The following is a 23,114-nucleotide window of genomic DNA, read 5'->3' as shown; positions in this document are numbered from 1 at the left end:
TTCTCCATAGTGTCTGTATCAATTTACATTCCCACCAACAGTGCAAGATGGTTCCCTTTTCTTTACACCCTCTCCAGTATTTATTGTTTGTAGATTTTTTGATGAAGGTCATTCTGATTGGTGTGAGGTGATACCTCATTGTAGTTTTGATTTGCATTTCTCTAATGAGTAGTGATGTTGAGCATCTTTTCATGTATTTGTTGGCAATCTGTATATCTTCTTTGGAGAAATATCTATTTAGGTCTTCTGCCCATTTTTGGATTGGGTTGTTTGTTTTTATGATATTGAGCTGCATAAGCTGCTTGTATATTTTGGAGATTAATCCTTTGTCATTTGCTTCATTTGCAAATATTTTCTCCCATTCTGAGGGTTGTCTTTTCATCTTGTTTATGGTTTCCTTTGCTGTGCAAATGCTTTTAAATTTCATTAGGTCCCATTTGTTTATTTTTGTTTTTATTTCTATTTCTCTAGGAGGCAGGTCAAAAAGGATCTTGCTGTGATTTATGTCATAGAGTTCTGCCTATGTTTTCCTCTAAGGGTTTTATAATGTCTGGCCTTACATATAGGTCTTTAATCCATTTTGAGTTTATTCTTTTGTATGGTATCAGGAAGTGTTCTAATTTCATTCTTTTAGTTGTAGCTGTCCAGTTTTCCCAGCACCACTTTTGCTTCCTTTATCAAAGATAAATTGACCATATGTGCGTGGGTTTACCTCTGAGCTTTCTACCCTGTTCCATTGATCTATATTTCTGTTTTTGTGTCAGTACCATACTGTCTTGATTACAATAGCTTTGTAGTATAGTAGATTGAGGAGAGACAGTGAAAGGTACAGAGGAACCTATTCAGGGGAGTCTTCACCCAGGTAAATCAAAAAAAAGAAAATATTTTCAGGTTTAAACAGATTTTCAAAAGATGTCAAGAATGATGAAGACTGAGGAAAAGCTGGTGAGTTTGATGAACAGATACTTGAAGAATTTTGAGAAAACACCTTGAGTGGTGTGCTGAGGTTAAATGCCAGATTGCAGACCATGAAATGAAGAGAGGAAGTATAGCAATGGAGACAGTGTGTGTAGACTAGTCTGACAATAGGAAAGGAAGTCAGATTAAAATTACTAAACATACATTTTCCACTCTTAAAAAGTAATTCAAAGTTCATGGTTCCTTTCTTATGTTAAGAATGATATATTCACCATTACAATGTCAGTTATCAAAACTTTATACCTTTTGGGATTTTGTTTCCTGAATGACAATAACAAGTTTTCATGTGGGAAACCAGAAAAAGCCTAAATTAGATTCATTTTAAAGAAATTTATCTTATTATTTGTAAGCACTTATTAACTAATTCTTCAAAGTTTCTAAGACATATTAAGGGAGTTACTAAAATGATGCACATTGTTTTTCTTGATAAAAATTCTTATTTCCATAGATAGAAGTTCAAATTGTTTTCATAAGTCTGCTTGAGGAGAAATTGATTTGTGTGAAATGACTGATTGTCAAGGACATCTGAGCAAATTATTCATTTTATTCAGAAATCTTCCAATGATTTTTTGAAGTTTTTACTTAATTTGTAGAATATCAAGTTTATAAGATTTCCAGAGAGACACATAGCAAAATAAATAAAAGATTAATAAATGCCAAGTAAGTTTCTTATATTCCTGTAGAACTTGACATAAAACCTTAAAGCTATTCAGCTTCTTTCACATAGATAAATATACACTAGTAGGAATTTTCTTTCACAAGCTTTACCAGTTCCTTTGGAACTATCTATAAATTGAAAATTCTGAACAAAGATTAAAAGAAGAAAAAGTCTCCTGGGTCTAGGGTAGAACATTTAATACCCACTACAAAATTTAGAGGAGAAAAGGGAAATCTAAGAATACTCAAGGCCATTCCAATTGCCATATTTCCTGTGATAAACTGATCAGGAAATAAGAATGACTTTGCTGCATCTCACTGTTTGCTTGGCAAAACCAATTCAGGTACCAGATAGAGAAAGTAGCACAGGATCCATTCTGTCTGTACTTTATCTGGAGCAAAGCAAACAGAGAGGATTGGAGCAGAACAGGGATACATTTTAATTGATGTTTATTCCATCAAACGTTGTTATTTTTGATTCAGTGACTGTGATCTTACGTGCTGAATTACCAGCAGAATGCTGTTTAACAGCCAGTTCTCTGGGGTTGGAGGACAGTGAGAATTCTGATATGTAGCCATTGCTACTTTTCACATTGTAGATACTCCCATCATGGTTGATCTCAAGCTACCAAGATGTGAAGAGATGCACAACCAACTCCTGCAAACAGGAACAAGCCAGTTCCAATACACTGCTAGAATAGCCATGAATATTCCAAAAGATAAGTAAGAAAAATGAATTGCTTCAGATTTCTCTTTGATGTTTGTATTCGTTTTCTGTGCCCTTGTATTAAGATCCTTAACCTCATCTGCAAAAATCCGTTTACTGTATAAGGTAACATTCAAAGTGTCCAGGAATTAAGATATAGACAACTTGGGGTCATTATTCAACCCATCACAATCTTCAAGGGTATACCATCTTTTATATTCTCCCATTGCTCTTAGGACCTGTCTTATTCAGTAGTGAATTAATGAGGTTGATTCATAAATTATGTAAGTATGTGATTATGTGCATAATTCCCTCGACACAATTCTTGGTTTAAAAATAAACCTGTTGCCTACATATACATTCTTAGCTGGTGACTTTGTCTGTAGTTCATTTAAAATAAATGCCACCACCAAACATTAGGTTATCTGCATCTATAGTCTTTTTTACTTTTCTCCCCACAGTGACAACTGATGAATTCTCTAACAAAGTCAATCTTTCTGCATGCATTCTGAATCTATTCCCATTCATTATCCAAGTTACTTCCTCAATTCTTTTTCTTGCTCCTACACTGTACAACTCCAGGGATGGTAAAGGGACCCAAGGAGTGTTTTTATTTTTCTTTCTTTTCCTTTTTTATTTTTCTTTCTTTTCTTTTTTTATTATCCTCTCTGTGTCACTTTGGAGCCAATATAGCCCTAGAGAAGGGTCTGAAAAAATGTTGCCTTAGGAAGGAGTGAGATCTTACAGGAGAAGGTTCCATCTGGACCAGAAGAGGAGTGAGGAGCCTGGTGCTGTAGACAGTGGATTGTGGGAAAATGCTTTGCTCTATCTCCTTTAAGACGTGAACCTATTATCAGAATGTAATGTTATTTTCTGTCCCTAGAGATGCATTTAATATCTTGTATTATATTCATAGACCAATTTAAACTTCTTTTGTTTTTTAGTTCATATTTGTTTCTATGTTTTCCATCCTTTCACTTTAATACTTGTAAAGTTTTTAGAACAATGCCTCACATGTACCAATTCATTACAAATGTTGATTGAATAAAAATAAAATAAAATAAAATAAAAAGTCTTCAGAATTGGGCTGAGAATTCTAATGAGAGCAGAAATGAAAGTATGAACTTGCCATGCATCAGACCAAGATAGTGAGACCTTGAAGGGAGACCAAGACAGTAGTGTTGAAGGAGAGGCAGAGGTGTGTCGAGGGAGAGATATAGAGTTGTAGGAATAAAAACTTGGCAAAAGAGAGAAGTTGTTAAAGTGGGGTGTTTAATAAATTTTGCTGTTTTGCAGAATGCTGCCTCCATGTTCATTACTCTCCAAACTATTAGTAAAATTCTGTATTACCTATAATAATTTTGGAGCTAGATTTGTTTGTTTTGTTTACAACACAATGACCTGTGAGATTGGCTCCATGGGGCACTGGACAGGCAGACCCTAGGATGCTTGGTTACACTCAGTTTTTAGGGTAATATCTTCCCTTGTATTATATTGCAAGGTACCTAAGGACAATTATTGCATTTGTTTTGCCCTCCATTATATCCTCACTACTTAATGAATTATCTGACACATAGCAGGTATGCAATATACATTTGTAAATGTGTGAAGATAGTTTTTCACAGTGCCAGCAGAGGAAAATCTGATCACGTCACTCATGTACTTCCAATCTTCTAAAGCTCCCCGCTCTTTATTTTGGACAACTTTTGTGTGTTTGAATGATCTTGGCCAGAATTTTTACTCCTGCAATGACTGCTGCAACCAGGCCTGTGTAGGTGCAACCAGTTTCATTCAGCTGCAACTTGAGGGCATCCTGTAAATGCACGGGGGTTAACTGCCTGTGGAGTCACCCTCAGGGATGGAAGCCCATTGATATGTCTGCCAAGGAGATTATTCTGAATGCATTTCATAAGGCTCTGGTCCTGTGCGACCAAGCTCCACCTGCTTGTAGAGGTGGTCATCTCCATAATGCAACCTCCCTTTTCACTAGTTCATTCCTCAAACCCACCCCATTCTACACTCCTGCTCTCTGTGATAAACTTCAAATAAACTACCTACAAGCGAATTTTGTTTCAAGCTTTGCTTTAAGAGGATCCAAGCCAAGACATTTTCCAATAGTTTATAAAGTAAAATTTTATTTGTCCTTGAAGGGAAATAATTTGCCTATGTATATAGCCTCTGTTATTTTGAGAAAGGCCTACTTTTTTTCAAAGAAGTGTAAAAACACAATATTCTGAAATGATTTTTATAGCTAACTCTATGGTCACAGCAGATTAAACGTAACTTTTATATTCAAACCCCTGCAGAGGTGTTTGTCAAGTTTGCAGAAATATCCATTATATTGCCTGTCTCTGCAATGAGAGGTTTGTAAAACCCAGCAGGAACTGTTGCTGACTGTGATGCAAATAATGGAATCATCCACAATCATATTCTATTTTTATTTTCAGACTAAGTGTTTAATATAAGCCACCTACTTGGGAAAGGATTCAAGAATATGTCCTTCCTATAAACATAGTCTTCAATTTTTTTTTTTTTGAAGAGAGATCAAATAGTAATATAGAAGTTTTTTGAATTAAGAACAATTCTAGTCTAATTGATGTCTTTCTAGAATAATTTAAATTTTCCTGCTTTTTGCATATTATCTTGATATAAATTCTATAACCATTCAGTAAGCTCAGTAATTTTTAATAGAAACTGTTAATTTAGCATTGCATATAAACATTAAGTCTGAGAGGCTTGGACATTGCTCTGTGTTTCCCAATTCTGTAGAATTGGTTCCCTTCTGAGGTGAGCGTGCGGGTGGCTGGGAGAGGTGGGTGGACAGTCAGCTTTGCTTTGATGTGCGGGCAAGGAACTGGCTGTCAGGCTGCGGAAACTCATGTGCCAGAACGAGAAGGTTTTGCATTCTGTGCCACTATTCACATTAAAAACTTTAGCTTTCCAGAGGAAGTTCACTCATGTTGTTAAGAGAGTTGTTAAGAACCCTTTGGTCTTTTTGCATGTAAGGACAGGGAAGAGAATGGATTACAATATTTCACTGAAACAGACGTTCAACGTATATACTTTCAGTCCCCCTTTGGCCCCATTTCTTATGCCCACACTTAGCTAACTGTGATTTCAGAGCTTTTACAGGCTTCCACTGGGCACATGGTTTTTAGCCCTTTCTTTAGATCCCTTAAACGTTATTCCAGGTTTTAGTTAATCTGCCTGTTTAATCCTTAAACTCACATCCTTCCTTATTGTTCCAGAAATATATCAAAGTGTCTCATTTGTTAATGAAATGCTTCCTCTACTCATTGATGATACGAATTTCTTCTTACAGGGTCTCAGAAGGGAGACAGGAGACAAATACAGGCACCCAGTCCACCATCTTGAGCTGCATGCCCACTTCTCCTTGTTGAAATACTCATTTTTCTTGGCTGCCTTGATACTACACTATTGTTTTTCCTATTATCTCTCTGACTTCTCCTTCTCATTATCCTTTGTAGGGTTGTCATTTTTAACCTTTCCAAAGCAATTTGGACTACTCAAGGCTTGGCTCTAAGCTCACTTCTCTTTCACACGCATTTTGTGGGCTTTCTTAACCACAATAATGGTTTCATTTATCATTTGCATTGTGATGACTCATGTTCATATTTCAACACTATTATTGAAATTATGAATTGTATTTATAGAGCAAAATTTTAAGAGAAATTACATCCAAACTGTATCACAATATTATTTTCTTGTTATATTCAAAATTTCACTTATGAAAAGCACGTCTAGTAGAGCACACATATCTACAAATAGCTTAAAAATCTGTAACAGTATGTATTGAATGACAATTATATATCTATTTATTTATTAACATCTATTTATTTTAAGCTTTTACAGTTAGTCTATGGGAAAGTTTAGAACACTTGGTTGCATTTGCAGGAGAGAATGTCAGAGTAAAAGTGGAAGACAAAAGGACATAAAAGTAGTGTAGGAAAGGTAAAGGAAAAAGTAGGAATAAATCTATCACTTTATATAATAGAAAGTCAAGAATTATTTTCAAGAGTTAAAAGGATAATAGAGATTTAAGCACATTGTCAAGGTTAAAAAGGAAACAACAGAAAAATATTATTTAACTATAAAAGAGGGGAGGATAGAAGAAGCAGATGTACATTATATGAGTTATTGTCTAAACTTGATTAAACAAGAAGCACAGATATTTCCTAGCATTATATGAGAACTTCATGAAGAAAAATAGGAGAAATTAAAAAGTTAGCTTTAGGAAGTAGGATTGGATGGAAGGGAGGTGTGTGGGTTTGCTTTTTCTTTCCCCTTCTTACCAGCACTTATAAACCACTACATTCCTTTGATAAGGGTGTATTACTATGATAAAAAGTAAAAATTAGTAGACAGTCACCAAGAAAACAATAATCTCAGATAATTTACAGAAAGAAGAAATATGAATTTTCTAACTTCTCTCACAAAATCTTAAATAAGACTGTCATTGAATGATGTAATTGAAATTTATCAGGTGTTTTCCACCTGTTTCTTTTTAACTTAAATGTTAACTTTAAAATAACTGTTTTATTTTACTTGTGTGCATTGCTTTATTGGACCTTTCATATAGTACTGCACAGATAATGATTTTTTGAAAATATAGATGTTTGTAAAATAAAAATAAGTTAACAGTTTCAACTGCTTCAGTAAATTCAATTAACATGACTAAAAATATTTATTAGTTTAGTGACACAGTATTGGTTACCTAAGAAACAATGACTAACAGTGTGATGTTCTGAAAAGGCCAGTGGGGGTGAAAATCAGCAGTCAAGGATGGAGGGATTGGTTTTAATAGTAGGAGGGACAGTAGAGTATCTCTACTGAAATTACATACGGGAAGAACTGTATGGATGAAAATGTATCAATAGTTAGATTTGAGATTCCATTAGTAGGAAAGTAAATTTGATACTTAAATAGTTTTTGTAAAGCAGTGGGGAAGGAGGGAGGCTGTCTAGTTTGAGAAAAGCAGAGAAGATTCCAAAAACCTTTGGGGCAGTTACAAATTAACCATCCACAGAAACTTACTAGGATTGAGTGGCAATATTGAAGTTGTTGATCATGAATCCCTGGCAGGTGTAACTCTCTAGCAGCTTTCAGATTCCAAGGCAGTCACAAATTAAGGGTATAGTGAGTTCATTGGGAGTGGGGTTTTGCCCAGGAAGAGCAATAGAATCAAAAGGGCAAAGGAGTTTAAATAGCTTCAAACAAATTACTCTAATTATTCCTGAAATGTTTGACTATGGAAGGTATAAGTTAAAGTTAAGTGATACATTTGGGCCATGAAATTAAAGAAGTGCAAGAGACTGTTGAACATGGGTCCTGAGCTTTTAAATCACCAGTGAAGGTAGTGTCAATTTTTGGATTCTTACTTTACATGTGTTCCTCTCCCTTGTGAAGGTCAATGTAATGTTTAGGTTTGGTGCATGAAAAGAAGGCAGAATAGCCTACTCAACCTCAGGCACTATCTGAATGTATGGTATTATTACATAAATGGATGTTGTAAATGGAACTAGTCAGCAAAATGTTGCAATTTTCAAACAAAGATGCTTCAAATTCTTGTGGAATTAACGAGAAAATACTCAGAAACTTTATGAAAATGGCTTATAGAAAATCACCTCAATTCTAAATTATTAACTAGGTAAGTTTTCTAAATGCATATCTATTTTCCTTTATTCTTTTCACCCTATAGATATTCTTATATAATCTTGAAGTTGGCATAATATACCCACAATCATAGCTTTAACTGTATTGATGGAATACACAATGATAACACTTAAATCTCTTTCTCTAGCCCAGTCCTCTCTTGTGCATATTAGGAATATGTATCAGTTGCCTACTGCATATTTCCACATAGATTTCCCATGGATATCTTATCTCAACATAGCCAAAACTGAATTTGTCACATTCACCAATTTCTCAGTCTATTTTTTCATCTGTCTTATCTCTTTTCATGAAAAAAATCATCACCCTTTCGTTGAACTATGAGAAAGCTTTCTCCTACTCCAGAGCCTCATGTTTAATCATCACATTCTGATAATTCTACCTTCTTAATATCCCAGGCATGTTTTCTACACTTCAGTGCTATTACCACTGCTTTCATTCTGTCCCTCCTCACCTCTTGGATGGTTAGTTTCAGTAGCCTCTAAATTGGTTTCCCATTTTTCATCCTTGTCTCCCATTTATTCCTCCATGCCATTACCTAGCAGTGTGACCTTTGGAGGTCCCTTCATCTCTTTCAAATTGACTTCCTCATCTCTGAAATATATATTGCATTTTTACTCTCTACCTGATAGGATTATATGATTATTACAAACGTTATATATATATATATATATATATATATATATATATATATATATATATATATATATAAACTCTGGCTATACACTCTGCAGCATATATTCTAAAACTAAGCATATAAAAGACTAGTGTTGAAATAGATTATTTTTTAAGCTTCACAATCCATCAGGATTCTCGAGCTCACTTCTCAATAATACCTTCATAGCTTTTTTATTGCATGACAGAGCAAGCCATATATCATATATCAACTGTAATATAGCACTTGACTTCTTTAATGTAATGCTTAACTGTAAATGCCTATAACTACAAATCAGGTTTCTAAATTTGAAGATACTTTGGATAGATGGCAATACCTATACTTATAGAATCATCATTTCTGCCTGAACTGCACTTAAAAGTTAAAGTTCCAGCTGCTCCTATTATTGGAAAAGTAATAATAACAATTATAACTATGCCATGAAGTATTAAAAGCTGAACATTCAATTTGAAGGTAGCTAAAATTAAAAAGTGATGAAAAATGAACCTGTAAAATACTTGCAATTCATACACATATGTTATATAGAGACCCTAAAGAGCAAAAAAAGAACTGTGGAGTCTTTATTACAGTTCACCCTTTTGGAATCCCTCTCCCTTTTTGGCATTAGTGTAGTGTTAAGGTTAATATTTCTTAGCTATAGATCATCACTTTCCTATGTCAAAAATTTTATTCTAAGGTATGCATGATCTTAGACTAAAAGTGTAGAGTTTCTAAATATGTCAAATGCCTTTTTATTTTATTTGTGCTAGGTTTAAGTGCTTAGAAGATCACTAATACATCTTTTTTTAGGTCTTTTTGTATTGAAGTACAGTTGATTTACAATATTGTATTAGTTTCAGATGTACAGCATAGTGATTCAGTATTTTTGCAGATTATACTCAATTTTTCACATTTGAGGTGGCTGACCATTTCAATCCAGTCCATGCAACTTACCATCATTACGGAGAGTGAGTGGTGTTGGAGGACTAAGTACTCGAGCGTTCGTCACTGTGTTTTTCACCAGACAAATATAGCTGCCAACATCTGATGTTTGGACTTTAGAAATATAAAGGTTGCCTGTCTCCTGGGAAATGAACCGCCTGCTGTCTTCCGCCACAAAGGAAGGGAACTCGTTAAATACCCAGCTATAGACGATCTCTGAAAATACACAAAATTCAATTGTTGAAAGACAGATTATTTTACTGAAAAACTCAAACAACAAAGCTTTTACTAAGTATTAGATAGGATGCAAGCTCATCTGTATTTGATCCAGATGTCTATATCATTTTGTATTTTATGTTCAAAGAACTATTGCTCTTAATGGCTACCTGAAGATCTGAAATATTTTTTAAGGATGCTCAGCCTTTATCTATTCATCCATGCACTCATTCATTCAGTTCTAATGTTTGTTGAATGTGTTTTAGATGGCTGACCCTATGATAGCACTGAAATTAAAAAGATGAGAGAGACAGTTTTGCATTCTCAAAGATCAGTCTAATGGGAAAGATTTACCCAAACCTATGAAACAATGTGGAATAAAGAAATGGAGATGTATACTCTACTGTAAAGAAGATAATGGAGAAGGGCACTTAAGCCATCATATTGATCAGCAAAAACTTCTTAAGTTAAGAAATGCCTGAGCTACATTCATTTATTCAACAAATACTATTCGTGGGTCTTGATGGGCCAGGAATGTTCTAAGTGGAAAAAAAGTCTGTGTTCTCATAGAGCTTACATTATAGTGGAAAGTACAAGAATACACAAACAAGTATTTGTCAAGTGGTAATAAGTGCTGTGAAGAAAACTAAAGCATGTAAGAGAGCTAGAGAGTGGCAGGGGTGAGAAAGATGTCTGAATTTATATTTTAAAAACTCTCTCTGACTACTGGTTAGAGACGAGACAGTGTGAGGACAAAGCAGGGACCAGGAGAAGTGGAAGCAGGAAGAATAATGTCCCCTAGTCTAAGCGGCTATTTTCAAAATAGCCATGAAATATACAAATGATCTGCACTAGAATGATAGTTAGTGGCAGTGACAGTAGTGGTGAAGTGATGAGAAGTGACTGGTTCTAGTAAAACTGTGATAGTGGAGTTGCCCAGAATTGCTGATGGCTTGATTATGAAATGTGAAAAGGAAAAAAAAAAAATGAGTCAAGGAGTGAGGTTTTGGGCCACCACAGTTTTGTGTTATTAGAGTGAAAAATCCAAGAAAGGGAGTAGTAGGAGAAGAGGTTAGAGAAAGTGGAAATTAACCCAAAGTACTAAACACAAATTAACATGGTCTGTATGTTGTATTAAGGAGCTTGTGCTCTATCCTGGATGTTTTCTAGCAAAGGATTGACATAAAGATGTACATTAGTAGGGTATTCTGGTGATTCTGCAAAGGTTGGATTTAAGTAAGTGCGAGTTGCAAGAGGGAAAAATAGGACGATATTGCATACTGAAGGTAAGAGCTGGAGAAATCTGAATCAGAATTTAATCATAGCAATGAGAAGAAGGATATTGGCCCAAGAAATATATAGGGAGTAAGATAAATGAAGAGACAAATAGTCCAGGAACACTTTCATTATCTCCCTTGAATGACTGGGAAGAGGATGACACGTGAAGTTCAGGATGAAAATAAATGAAGTCAAACTGGTTTAAGGAGACAGATCATTGGTTCACTTTCAGGACATTTTTAGTTTGAGGCAAATCTACATAAGTAGTTCCAGCAGTTGGTAAATATGTGTTTGAAATCCTGAGAGGAAATCTGTGGTTGGGAGTTGTTGGTATGTTGGTGTAACTGAATCATGTAAGTAGATGAGAATAAATACAGTGAGAAGATAGTTCTCTGGAAAGCACAAACATCTAAGTAAAGGAAGGAAAATGTTCAAAAGGTAAGAGAGAAGGAACCATTGGAAATATTCAAGGGGAATAAAGAAAATGCAATGTCACAGAGACCAATGGCTTAATAATTTCAAGAGGGTTAAATAATGCCAAATAAGGCAAAAATGACTTAATGGGAATACTTATAAATATAATAAAGGAAAATGTTTCTTAGGATTGACATGTGGTATATCACTGAATAGCAGTTTCAGTAGATGAGTGAAAATCAAAACCAGCTTGCAATTGAAATAATAGAATATGAGAAATTGAAGGAATTTTGTGTAGTCCAATAGCATTAAAATCTCAATAGGCATTAGAATTACCTATGTAATGGCTAAAAGAGCAGATTCTAAGGTCCCCTTTCCACAGAGTCATTTGTTTAGTAACACTTATTACTTGAATTTTTATAAAGCTCAAATGTGATTCTAATCTACAGTGAAGCTTGGGAAGCCTTGTTTTATGCCTTTCTTTTCTTCCTCTCTTTCTTTCTCTCTCTCTCCTCCTCCCTCTCTCCCTCCCTCCCTTCCTTCTTTTCTTCCCTTAAATATATGAGTTCTTCTAACTGTTATAATGAGAGTGACAATTGTTGCTCAAACATCACTCAGGCATTTTTATATTTTTGCAATTTACTTTAGGTTAGGTTTTACTGAAGTTACCTCAATTTTTGTATTGTATTATTAGAAATTTGGAGTAAAAGAAAGCAACAAACAATCACATTAAAGACTATCATTAATTGAAATACCAGTTTTGTTATACTGATAATGTTTGTTGAGTCAATGTTTTGTATAATATTTTAGAATAAGAAGAAAGTATTTACACAAAATTGGCATTTTCTCAAATTTTACAGGTAAGTGTGTATTTGGGGGTTCAAAAATGCTTATTTAGCTTTTAAAATAAGTTTACATAGCAAACCATTTCATAATTCTAAGAAGAATGAAAAACTAGAAATAGTACAAAATAGAAAAGCTGACAGTCTGAACTTGAATTGGATTTTCTACCTCTGCCAAAAATGTACATATTGAATAAGGCTAAATCTCTTTTAAAATCACTGTTTACTTTCTCCTATATGGTTTTTCATTCTCTATCAGCATTTATTTAAAATTATTTTCAAACTTTACTCTAATAAAAAACAAGCATTCATTATATTTTTAGTATGTCAGAGTGTGAGGATTATAAAATGATTCAGGAAAGTAGTAAAACACAATTGGCTTTGGAGTCTAGTCTTTAGTCTCATATAACACTTTGTTTCATACCAATTGTGCTTGGCCTTAAAAATATTTTAAGGTAAGCTGATATATTAAGTACTAAAATCTTAATATTATTATTCATTATCAGAAACATACTGAGACTGTTTGGTCAATTGTGATTTTCCCATTCTTCTAAGGTTCTTTTTTAATAGTATGTTTAGCTAGGCAATTAAAAATGTTTTAGAAGTTCTTGATATGATTCTTCAGTGAGTACTCCCCAAAGTTTCTATGTTAAATTTCTCTAGTACATTTTTATATTGTGTTGTAACATACATTTGGCCTACAAACGCATGTGCTGTATTGACTTGAGGTTTTGGTTTCTTTTCTTTTTTTTTTTTTTAATTTTTTAGCTGCATGCACGGCATGTGAGATCCTAGTTCCCCCACCAGGGACCAAACCCGCCTTCCCTGCATTGGAAGCGCGGAGTCTTAACCGCTGGACGGCCAGGGAAGTCCCCAAGGTTTTGGTTTCTTATGGGAGATTTTTTTTATCTTTCTCCCTGAGTCACTGAGAGACATTCAAGTTCTCTGAAAGAATAGCCCATTAAGGCCCTGGCTGTTGCAGACATGCTATTCTAACTTCCCCTCTCAAGCAGACCCAAAGACTTGTCCTCTATACTAGCATAAATAGCCATCCTTAAGCTCCTAGACTCTAGGGTCTGTTACCATGACATGTAAACAAATCTACCTTGCTTCCAAGATTTCCTTGGGATTAACAGTATTCCTAGATTTCAGTTAGGATTTTAGTCCTGGATTTTAGTTCTTTTTTGTTTCTGATACCTGGGATTTTTTTTTTTCTTTCTTGTGAGCTTGGCTGTATATTGAACTTTATTTTATTTATTATTTCTAAATTTTGGGAAAGTCTCTGAGTTGGCTCTATTGTCCTAATTGAATGTCTAGATTTCATGGCTTTATGCAGTGCAGACTTTCATCACAATTGCTGTAATTGATTCGGTGTCATAAAGAAGACTACCCTGCTTTTGCTCCCTTGACACATAAGATGATTACTTAAATGACATATTTCTACATCTATAGGTTATAAAAACAGTATTACCCATATGGGCAATGATGTTCATTTCTTATAACTGTAGTGCCATTAATTTAAAAAAAAAGTTGAGAAAGGGGAACGAAACTGGATACTGCAGTCTCTGAAGTCTTTGTAAAAAATTTCAATGAGTAATCATATGCAATTCATTTCAACATTCTTTAATATAACTACAAGTTAGAAAGTAAACATTCTTCTTCCTAAAAATGTGTGTTATTAGGCACACACATTATTCTGCTTCTGTTACAGAAGAAGCTTTGGGTCAAAAGATTTGGAGAGAACACGATGGATGTAACAATTGATTTGTTCACCACCCAATTAATAATTCAACTCTCCCAGGGAACATAGTTTCTTTATCCTTGTCAGGTATAAAAAGGAAAACCTAAAAATCAGAACCTTCCCTATTTTTAATATATGCTCAATTTCATGGTTTATAGTAAAATTTTCACCTAATGGGCTGTACTTACCAGAATCCCTGGTCCTGTCCCTTTTTGGCTATTCCTGTAATGTGAGATTTAATGTTGTATCTGTCAAATAGCTATAATTATAATTTGTTCTTTATTATACAAGTATAACTTTTTAGTTTGTTTTTTAAATAATTTAAGTTTTGTACTGTAGTTTGATATATTTTTTTGTTAATTTTTACTGGATGCTGCTTAATAGAGTGTATGTCATAAACATTTTAATATTTACTAATTGCTTTGTAATCATTTTTGTTTTTACAATCCCATTAACCGTTATGACTCCTTTGCCTCTTGTTTTGATGAATTAATTGATATGAAGATACTTGAATAGTGGAATTCAGTAAGTTAATGCCTGAAATAGTATTGTTTTAAAAATTGGTACTATGATTATTTTGTTTATATAAAAATTTTAGCTGATGGCTAGATACCATTTTGAGTTTGGGAATTAAGGACATCATGAAGGAAATTTTAGAGAATTGTACCATTAATTATCCATTACTACTGAGCATAAGGGGATACAACCTGAAATTAGAAGGCAGTATTTTTTTTACATTGCTGTTTTATACCTGCATTGTGATAGAAAATGTCACTATTAGCCACATTAAGTACTCTTGGCAGGGTAGAGATTAAATCTACTGTCTTCACCACCATATCCTTAGACCACATCTGGATGCCCGGTGTGTGGTTGCTTAATACATATTTGATGAAAAAATAAATAGAATAAAATATCTATATATGTATTTTTATAAATCTTTCTAAATTTAAGAATAAGAGTAGATATTTTTCACTTTAATGTTCTCATTGCGAATTTTCTCAGCTCTACATGAACTTATTTTGGCCTTTAGAATATGAATCTAAGATTATGTTTGTAGTTGAGCTAAAAACAGGCATTAAGAAGTAATGCAGGCAGTTTTAAGAATCTGGAATGTACTGTCAATGGACAAGAGAGAAAACGTCATGCTTACAAAGTTACTATGAAGTATTTTTGTGATTTATTCTACTAGGTAAATTGGACAGAGATTGAGGGGGGCATTAAATTAAATGTGATCCAAACTCCCTCTCAGGTTAATAGCTTCCATGGTGGTCAGTCATTTAGCCTCTTCTTGAACATGTCACTGACACTGTTGAGGAATCTGATTTGGCAGCTCAGGTTACTAAACAGATCATATATAAATATTATTTTGGCTGCTGGCTTTAGGATGGAGACTGAGCTCAAGACAACTGGTAGTATCAACAAGTAGGTAGTGATACATTTTTATATGCAAAGCACTGTTTAAGATATTATGGATATGTAAGGTGGGACTGGGAAAGGAGCTAACTTGAGAGCTTACTATGAGTCACACACTTTGCACATTTTCCCACTTCTCCCAGCCACACACATACCCAGAGATTAGAAGGCAACATTGTGAGTGAATAAGACCATAAACTTCGGAATCACAAAGACCAGAGTTCCAGAGATGGCTGCATGATCCACTGACCTAGGTACCTTTGGGCAAACTATTTAACTTAGTCTACTCATCTGTAAAATGCAATTTAATGGAGGAAATTTTAGGTTAAATGGGATATTATGAGTAAGGTTAGTATTACAGAACTTGATGTAGTTATTACCATCATTACAATCATCTTCAACATTAAAGGTCCGAGGCACAAACAGGTGAACCAGTGGAAAATTATAGCTAATAACTTTCAGAGGAAAAATTCCAACTTGTCTGACTCACTCTAAGCCTCTATTTTATCATTGTATTATTCTGCTTTGATTATTATATTTTAATCTTGCTGAACCTCAATTTCAATATCCTTAAAATGGAAGAGTAATATCTATATGATATGATTATGCTGAGGATTGTATATGCCACTCAAATAAGAGTGTTCAACATACAGAAACTGCTCAGTAAGGATAGCTATTGGCTTAAGATAAATTACCTGATATATTGCAGTAGTATTTGGCACAATTCAGACTCATCTTGAACCTTGTACAGTTGGGTTTAATTTCTACATGTGTCAAAAATTTCACCTCTAAAACATAGCCAGAAGTAAGGATCCTGAGAGTAACAACAGAGTAAGTCTGTCTAACTGACACTTGGTTAGCACCGGGAGAATAAAGATATTTTAAAAGATGTTGTGAAGAATGCAAGAGAGGACATTTATATGTTTTAAAAATCAAATTACCTTAATACAAAGGCAGGTTATATTATTACATTAAATTTCAGTTATCTTGGTTGAACAAAACAAATTACTAATTCTTTTTATAAGTTTTTGAGACATGTATTTTCATATGTTTATTACCTAGAGTCAGAAACAACAGAGTTCTGCTTAAAAATTATAATATGTCACTGAGACAAAATAAAATTTTATGTGCCTATAGCTCAAAACACCTTTAGTAAAACAAAAGAAAAGAATATTTATAATAGAATCAGTAGTAAACTGGCATTCTCTCATGATCCACAACTCAAATGACTCCAAGTAAGTGAATTCTAAGTTCTAGAGTTCAAGTGATTATACCAACTGAGTGACAATATCTATTTTTATTTTCCTTGTGGAATGTTTCACACTACAGATAACTCTTTTTTTAAATCCCAGGAGCCCTGTGTCTAGATGTAAAGGTCATTGATAACTCTTCTCAAAATGCAACCTAAATTTCTTGCTCTGCTAACGGGTTTTAAAATTATTTTTATTGAACTGCAAACTTCATCAAGTCAGAGACCAGCATTTTCTCAGCAGGGTGTAATGGTCCATGGCACAAGTTCATCTTAGGCTTCGAACTTTGCATTAAAAAGCATTCATGTTACACTTCTGACAATTCCTTGTTAAAATACACAGATCTCAGTGCTTAATGAACAACAGAATATCTGTTTCCCAGAATCTTGCCAAGAAATATGACATGGCATTTTGTGCCTATCAAAATTATGAAGAGCTTAGCTGAAAGGAAAGATGCATGGAGAATTACTGGAAGACTGTGTAGTTAATCAATTAGATATGACCAAGGTAATCTAAAAGTTCATCCTCATTAAATCAAAACATTAGACAGCTTAATGATAACAACAACAACAACAACAGTAACAGTGAACATTTTATGGTCTTAGGTCAGTTTCCTAGAAACAGAGTCTGAGAAGGGGATTCTTTTGAATGTGATTTATTGACAGTGTTCCCAGGAGAAGGAATAAGGGAAGAAGGATTGGGTAAGGAAAAAAAAAAAAAAACTAAACAAAGGTGTGGTCCCCTCCAGAGATTGGTTTAAAACTAATCCCACTTAGGGCTCTGGATTACAAATCTCACTGTAGACTTTGTAAATCAACAGAAGGTAAAGAGAACCAGTCTTTTATACTCACCTCCCCTGCATCAGTTGCTTATTGTCTACCAGGTGGGGGAAGTGAGGTGCAATTAGGGCAGGGAGCATAATTTCCTAGGTAAGGAAAACTCTGGAGAAGCTGCAGCTGCCAGATGGGTGCATTAACCAGATGAGAGAGAACTGGGTGTAGCACCAATAGGATCTAGTAAACCTCTATAGCACTTAATGGGTTCCAGACAGTGTGTTCTATGTATATTAACTTATTTAATCTCTACAGGGATAAGTAACCCCATTTTATGAATGAGAGAACTAAGATACAAAGATCAAAAACTTGACCAAGAAGCCTTGCTGAGCACAGATCTTTATTTGAAAAAAGGAAAATCTGATTAATAGTTATTTCAAGTATTTATTAGATTGAGTTATGTATATTATGGGGTCTAATTTTGCCAATTAAAACTTTGATGCTTCAAATAGCAACTAATTAGAGTAGTGTCTAAATCCCACTCACCAGACAAAAGCAGGTTTCTAGATATTCCTATTAACTACCGAGTCTCAATTTAATTAAACTGTGGTCACAGAGCCTTAAGTATGTAAAAAGGTAAGAATGTGTCCTGCTAGCATAGAAACCTACTGTAAAAGGCAAGGACAGTGTGCCTTACATGCAGATGTTCATAGGGATAAAAGCAATATTATTGTACAATTGCCAGCAAGGATATTTATTCCTGCTCCCCTCTTACATTAAGACTTAGAGTTTTCCAAATATTTAACAACAACAACAAAAAATCCCATACATAAATAATCCAATATTTTCTGGAATTAACAGGAGTCCACAAGATGGCAGTGCTTGATGAGTAGAAAGCATTAATCTTGGGCAATATTCCAAAGGGAAGAAAATGGAAATCTTGATTAGTAATAAAAAGTTTACTAATTTTTCTGTGTTTTATTTAGTAAAATGTCTTTTATCCAAAGGTATTTGTCATTTGTACATAAAATAAAATAAATAAAATTTAATTTAGCTATAGACTTTGAAAGCAAAAGAAAATTCATAAAGTACATATTCAAAGCACTCAACATTTTTCATTGACAGTGAATTTTTAAGAGATATCGTTACTTCTTTTAATTGCATGATATGCAAATTTTATAGTTAAATTTGAAGATTTATTGCAGGATAAATAATAACAGGAAACACATATGAGTTTAATAAATTATCCCTCCTTTAGGTAGATGAGTTCACAGAAGACAAAATCCTCTAGAGTTGTGATTAGCCTAAGCTTCGCATGTTAAATGTGGAACTTTGGTTGCTTTTGGGTTACATTTATCATATAGGTGCAGTAGAGAATCTTTAGATAAGATAAATTATTATAATGAGATTCTCTGCTGCTCAACTTCTTCTTACATTCAATGTAATTTTTCATAAACAGTTTTGTGCTTTAACTGCTTAACTAATGCTCATTAATCCTTCATGCAAATCTGTAATGAAGGTAATTTATTTGTCACATTGCTATGCATCATATAGAAATAGTCAATATTATCTATTTATCAAGAGGCACTGAAATGGTATATTTTGTGCTCTGGGGGTTTGTCCCTCTGGTTCATCTGCTTCAGAAAAAAAAAATCCTAATCATAAAATACATATTTATACCTGTTGATATGTAATCACTGTAATAAATCTTCAAATTCCTACTCATATGAACTCACATAGCATAGAACTCTGGTTAGAACTTTTTTAGTTGATTTCTTTGAAAACAATAGAAAAGCTGGTATGAGCTATACTAATAATACAAATGGTATAAGAAACTATTTAGAATTTATTCTTTTTCTAATTCTACAGGAGATTTTTCTGCAAAAATCAGATGGTTTTTGATTTTTATAATTATGTTTATATCTTTCCTGTCTTATAATTATTATCAAAATAAACAAATGAACTGGAAATAATGATAAAGTCCAGTAATGATTAATAGAGGTTTTTGAGCAATGAAATTACACATTAAGAAAGAAGAACTATGCCTTTAAAATTGATATATTTACAGTAATTAAGAGTGGCCATTATTTTGAGCCTAATATTCACGTTAAATATGGATGTTAGACATTCAGAGATATGTAGTATGTATCAACTATGAAAATAAAATATTTCAGTGGAAAACAATATGTTGGTTCTCCCTGAGTCAATTATTTTTTCATGTTTGCCTTGTTCTTTTTTTTTTTAATTTGCCCAGAAGTTTTCCAGACTTCAGTTTCCTAAAATGGTTATTCTTTGGTCAGTTCCTATATTGCCTGAATCTTTAACAATTTTTATAATTTCTGGATACAGAGGAGTTTACTTCTTAAAAACCAAACTTAGTCAGACTTCCTTATTGAATATCAATTACTTAGATGTATTCTGAGTATTCTCCACAAGCGTGGGCTCTGTGATGTGTCTTTACCCATAAGCCTCTGTTCCTAGTTTGTTGGTCAATTAATGTTTCTGATGATTGATTCAAGATATTTTCTAAAATCACAAAACTACTAGGAACTATAATAGCTAAAATAAAAACACTATAATAATTTTCTTGGAACCCGGGAGGATTAATCAATATTATAGTTTTAGAAATAGGAAAATCGTATGTTTGTAGGGATTACTGAAAATCTCAAGAATGTAACCCAGTTGTTAGATGGATAAATTTACTCAGAAACCACTGATTAAGGAGCTGATTGTTAAAGGTGAAAAATGAGGGATTCTGATTTATAGGGATAGCCTAAAGAAACTGGATGCACACAAATTGCTTAAATGAAAATCAGGAAATATCAGGATATACCACATCAGAGACTGGGTAGAGCAGGAAATTAGATTTTTTAAAAAATAAATGCTAAGTACTTATCCCTTATTCTTAGTTGAAGGAAGTGCTTAAGACACCAGTGATACTAGTATGAATCCAAATATAGTAGAGTGACATGAGATGTGTACTAAGTACCCAGCTTCCTATTCCAGTTGGGACCTCTTTGAAAGAACTGAGCCACATGGGGTTGAACTCAGTTAGTGCATGCATAGGTGTAAGGTAATGTGGCACCATGAACAAAATCATGGACTTCATACCAATGCAAAAATGCATTTGAACTTTTGCATCTAGCAGCTATGCAGTCTTCAGCTAATTACCTGACTTCTTCAGTTCTGTTTATTCATCTGTAAAATAATCAAAATAACACCAAGCTCTTAGGACTTGGGGGAAACATTTACAAAAATGTTAACATAATTTCAGGACTATATTAAGTGTTCATAAATCATCATTATTATCTAAAATGCTAACATATGTATATATATATATACACACACACACACATATATACACACATGTATATAATTTTTGCTATGTTTACCATCTTTGTCAAATCAATCTAGCAGTCACTAAAATCCTCATAATGTGTCTCTTACAAACATGCATAAAAGAGTGGTTTAACTTTACATGTCAGTAACATACCCATATGCTATTCGTGTTCCAATTTATCATACAACAATATAGAGATTATGCAGAATTAAAATATCTGTACATTTTATAATATACGTGGCTCCATAATATTCTCATCTGACATCAAATTGGAATTTAGGAGTACTTTTACTCTATGCATGACACATGCTTACCAATAGACCTTAAGTGATTCTTTTGTATGAGACTCTTTTTCATGGAACTTAAAATATATTATAGTCTGCTCTGCTTTTACACCTCAACACATCTCTTTCTTAAACCATCCAATATTATCTCACACTCTTTATAATCGTTAATGCTTCATCTTAGATAGAATGATTCTCATATCGGTATGCCTCATAATGTCATTTCCCTGTACTAGAATGCATTCCCACCTTCTTTCTGCCCAGTCACATGCCTACATACAAGCCAAGTGCAGGTGCTATTTTCTTGAAGAAGGTGTCAGGAGTCACTTTTAACTCTTCTTTTCTGAAATTCTATGGACGTATCATTAACTTGTGTCCCGATTTGCTTGAAACTGTGACAAATTACACTATTTTTTCCCAGCATGATTATTAATAGTCTCCCTTTTCACTTTCAAAATGTTCCAGTTTGCATATTAAATATATTATATGGTCTCCCACCTCCCCACACATCATCCACAAAAGAAACTCCTCTTGTATTGGTACTGATTATGCTCTCTCATTGTTCTTTGTTCTATGTGGGTTATATATTCATCATAGAGAAGGGGCTGTGTCATATGCTTACTGAACAAATGTGGCATCAATTAAATTAACTTAAAAATTTAAATTAAAAATAAAATTATTAAATTAATTTATATTTAGAGACTTTTAAAAGAATGTCATGTTGCCACTAAAGATAGTTGGGGATATCTTAAGTGGCACCAGAGTATCCTTGCATGTCATTTTCCAGTTGTCTAAAATAGTGTCCAACTCACTATAGTGTCCAGTGAGTAGTTTATAAATCCTTTTCTGATGATGAATGTAGTGTTATGTCATTTCATCATTAGTAAAATAAGATGCTTTCTTATATTATTTCTTTAACCCTTGGTAATAGAGTTTTATAAATCCTATAAGACCCTACATGATTTTGCCCCTGGATATCGCTTTAACCTTAACACTGTCTTTCCTTTCTTCACTTCACCCAAGCCACACTGGCCTTCTTGCCGTTAATTTTTAACCTAAGACATGCACATTAATTTTTACCTTAGCCTGAAACATTCTTCCTCCAGATGCTTGTGTGGCTCACTACTAAACTTCTTTCAGGTCTCTGCTAAAATAGCTTTCTCTGGCCAGTCCTCCCTAACCAACTCACCTAAATGAGCCCTAACAATCTTCTCTCTCTCTTTCCTTCCTCATATATATATTACTTATTGCTTGTCCTCTGCACCAAAATATGAGTTTTCTTACAGTGGGAACTTTACCTATTTTGTTCACCACCATGCTCCTCAGTATTGTAAAAAGTGTGAGGTACACAATAAATAATGACTGAATTAATAGAGAATGAACACAATAGTGAAAATGTTTCTTACTAAGTATCGTAACATAAATCTCTTGGAAATTAAGCTATTGGGTACAATTTTCCCTTTTATAAGGTAATAAACAAAATATTAAAATGATTTATGAGAAAATTTTTTAAGAACCCCTGGGAATGTATGTATTTTATTATACATGTAGACATGTTATGATAAGGACATGAGACTTGAATAAATACCAACATTCTAACCATTTGGCTGGATTTTTTTTCATTTATTTTATTATGTATTTATTTATATTAAAATATAGTTGCTTAACAATGTTGTGTTGCCTGGATTTTATAGGAGCAATTCTGTTGATACCAAGTAAATAAAATTTATAGAAGTAACAATACGATTATTAGTTGTTTTCACAAATGTTAGAAGTGGAAGAGAAAATGAAACTAGAATTTTAAATGATGAATTAGGAGAACCTGTAAACACAACTCTGTTATATTTCTTTTGTCTTGTTTATTTCATTTGAGGCTACTGATTCAAAATTTGTGGTGAAGACTTGTTAATAAAAACCATGTCATCCTTTTTTTT

The 23,114-nt window shown here is 33.6% G+C and overlaps 1 protein-coding gene across 3 annotated transcripts in view; it reads right to left on the bottom strand.

Moving 5' to 3' along the window:
- Positions 1 to 23,114, bottom strand: part of CNTN5 (contactin 5) — a gene marked incomplete at both ends in the record, with an annotated part of 851,694 nt that overhangs the window by 426,748 nt on the left and 401,832 nt on the right. For all 3 annotated transcript variants that reach the window (XM_082627404.1, XM_082627405.1, XM_082627406.1), the window contains one exon: positions 9,642 to 9,845. In XM_082627404.1, coding sequence (XP_082483530.1) covers positions 9,642 to 9,845 — 204 coding nt within the window. The remainder of the gene's footprint in view (positions 1 to 9,641; positions 9,846 to 23,114) is intronic.

The sequence above is a fragment of the Mesoplodon mirus genome, assembly GCF_964341445.2.
Source record: "Mesoplodon mirus genome assembly, chromosome: 7".
In the NCBI taxonomy this organism is placed as follows: Eukaryota; Metazoa; Chordata; class Mammalia; order Artiodactyla; family Ziphiidae; genus Mesoplodon; species Mesoplodon mirus.
The sequence above is the reverse complement of the archived record's forward strand: the minus strand, read 5'-3'. Positions and strand labels throughout refer to the sequence as shown.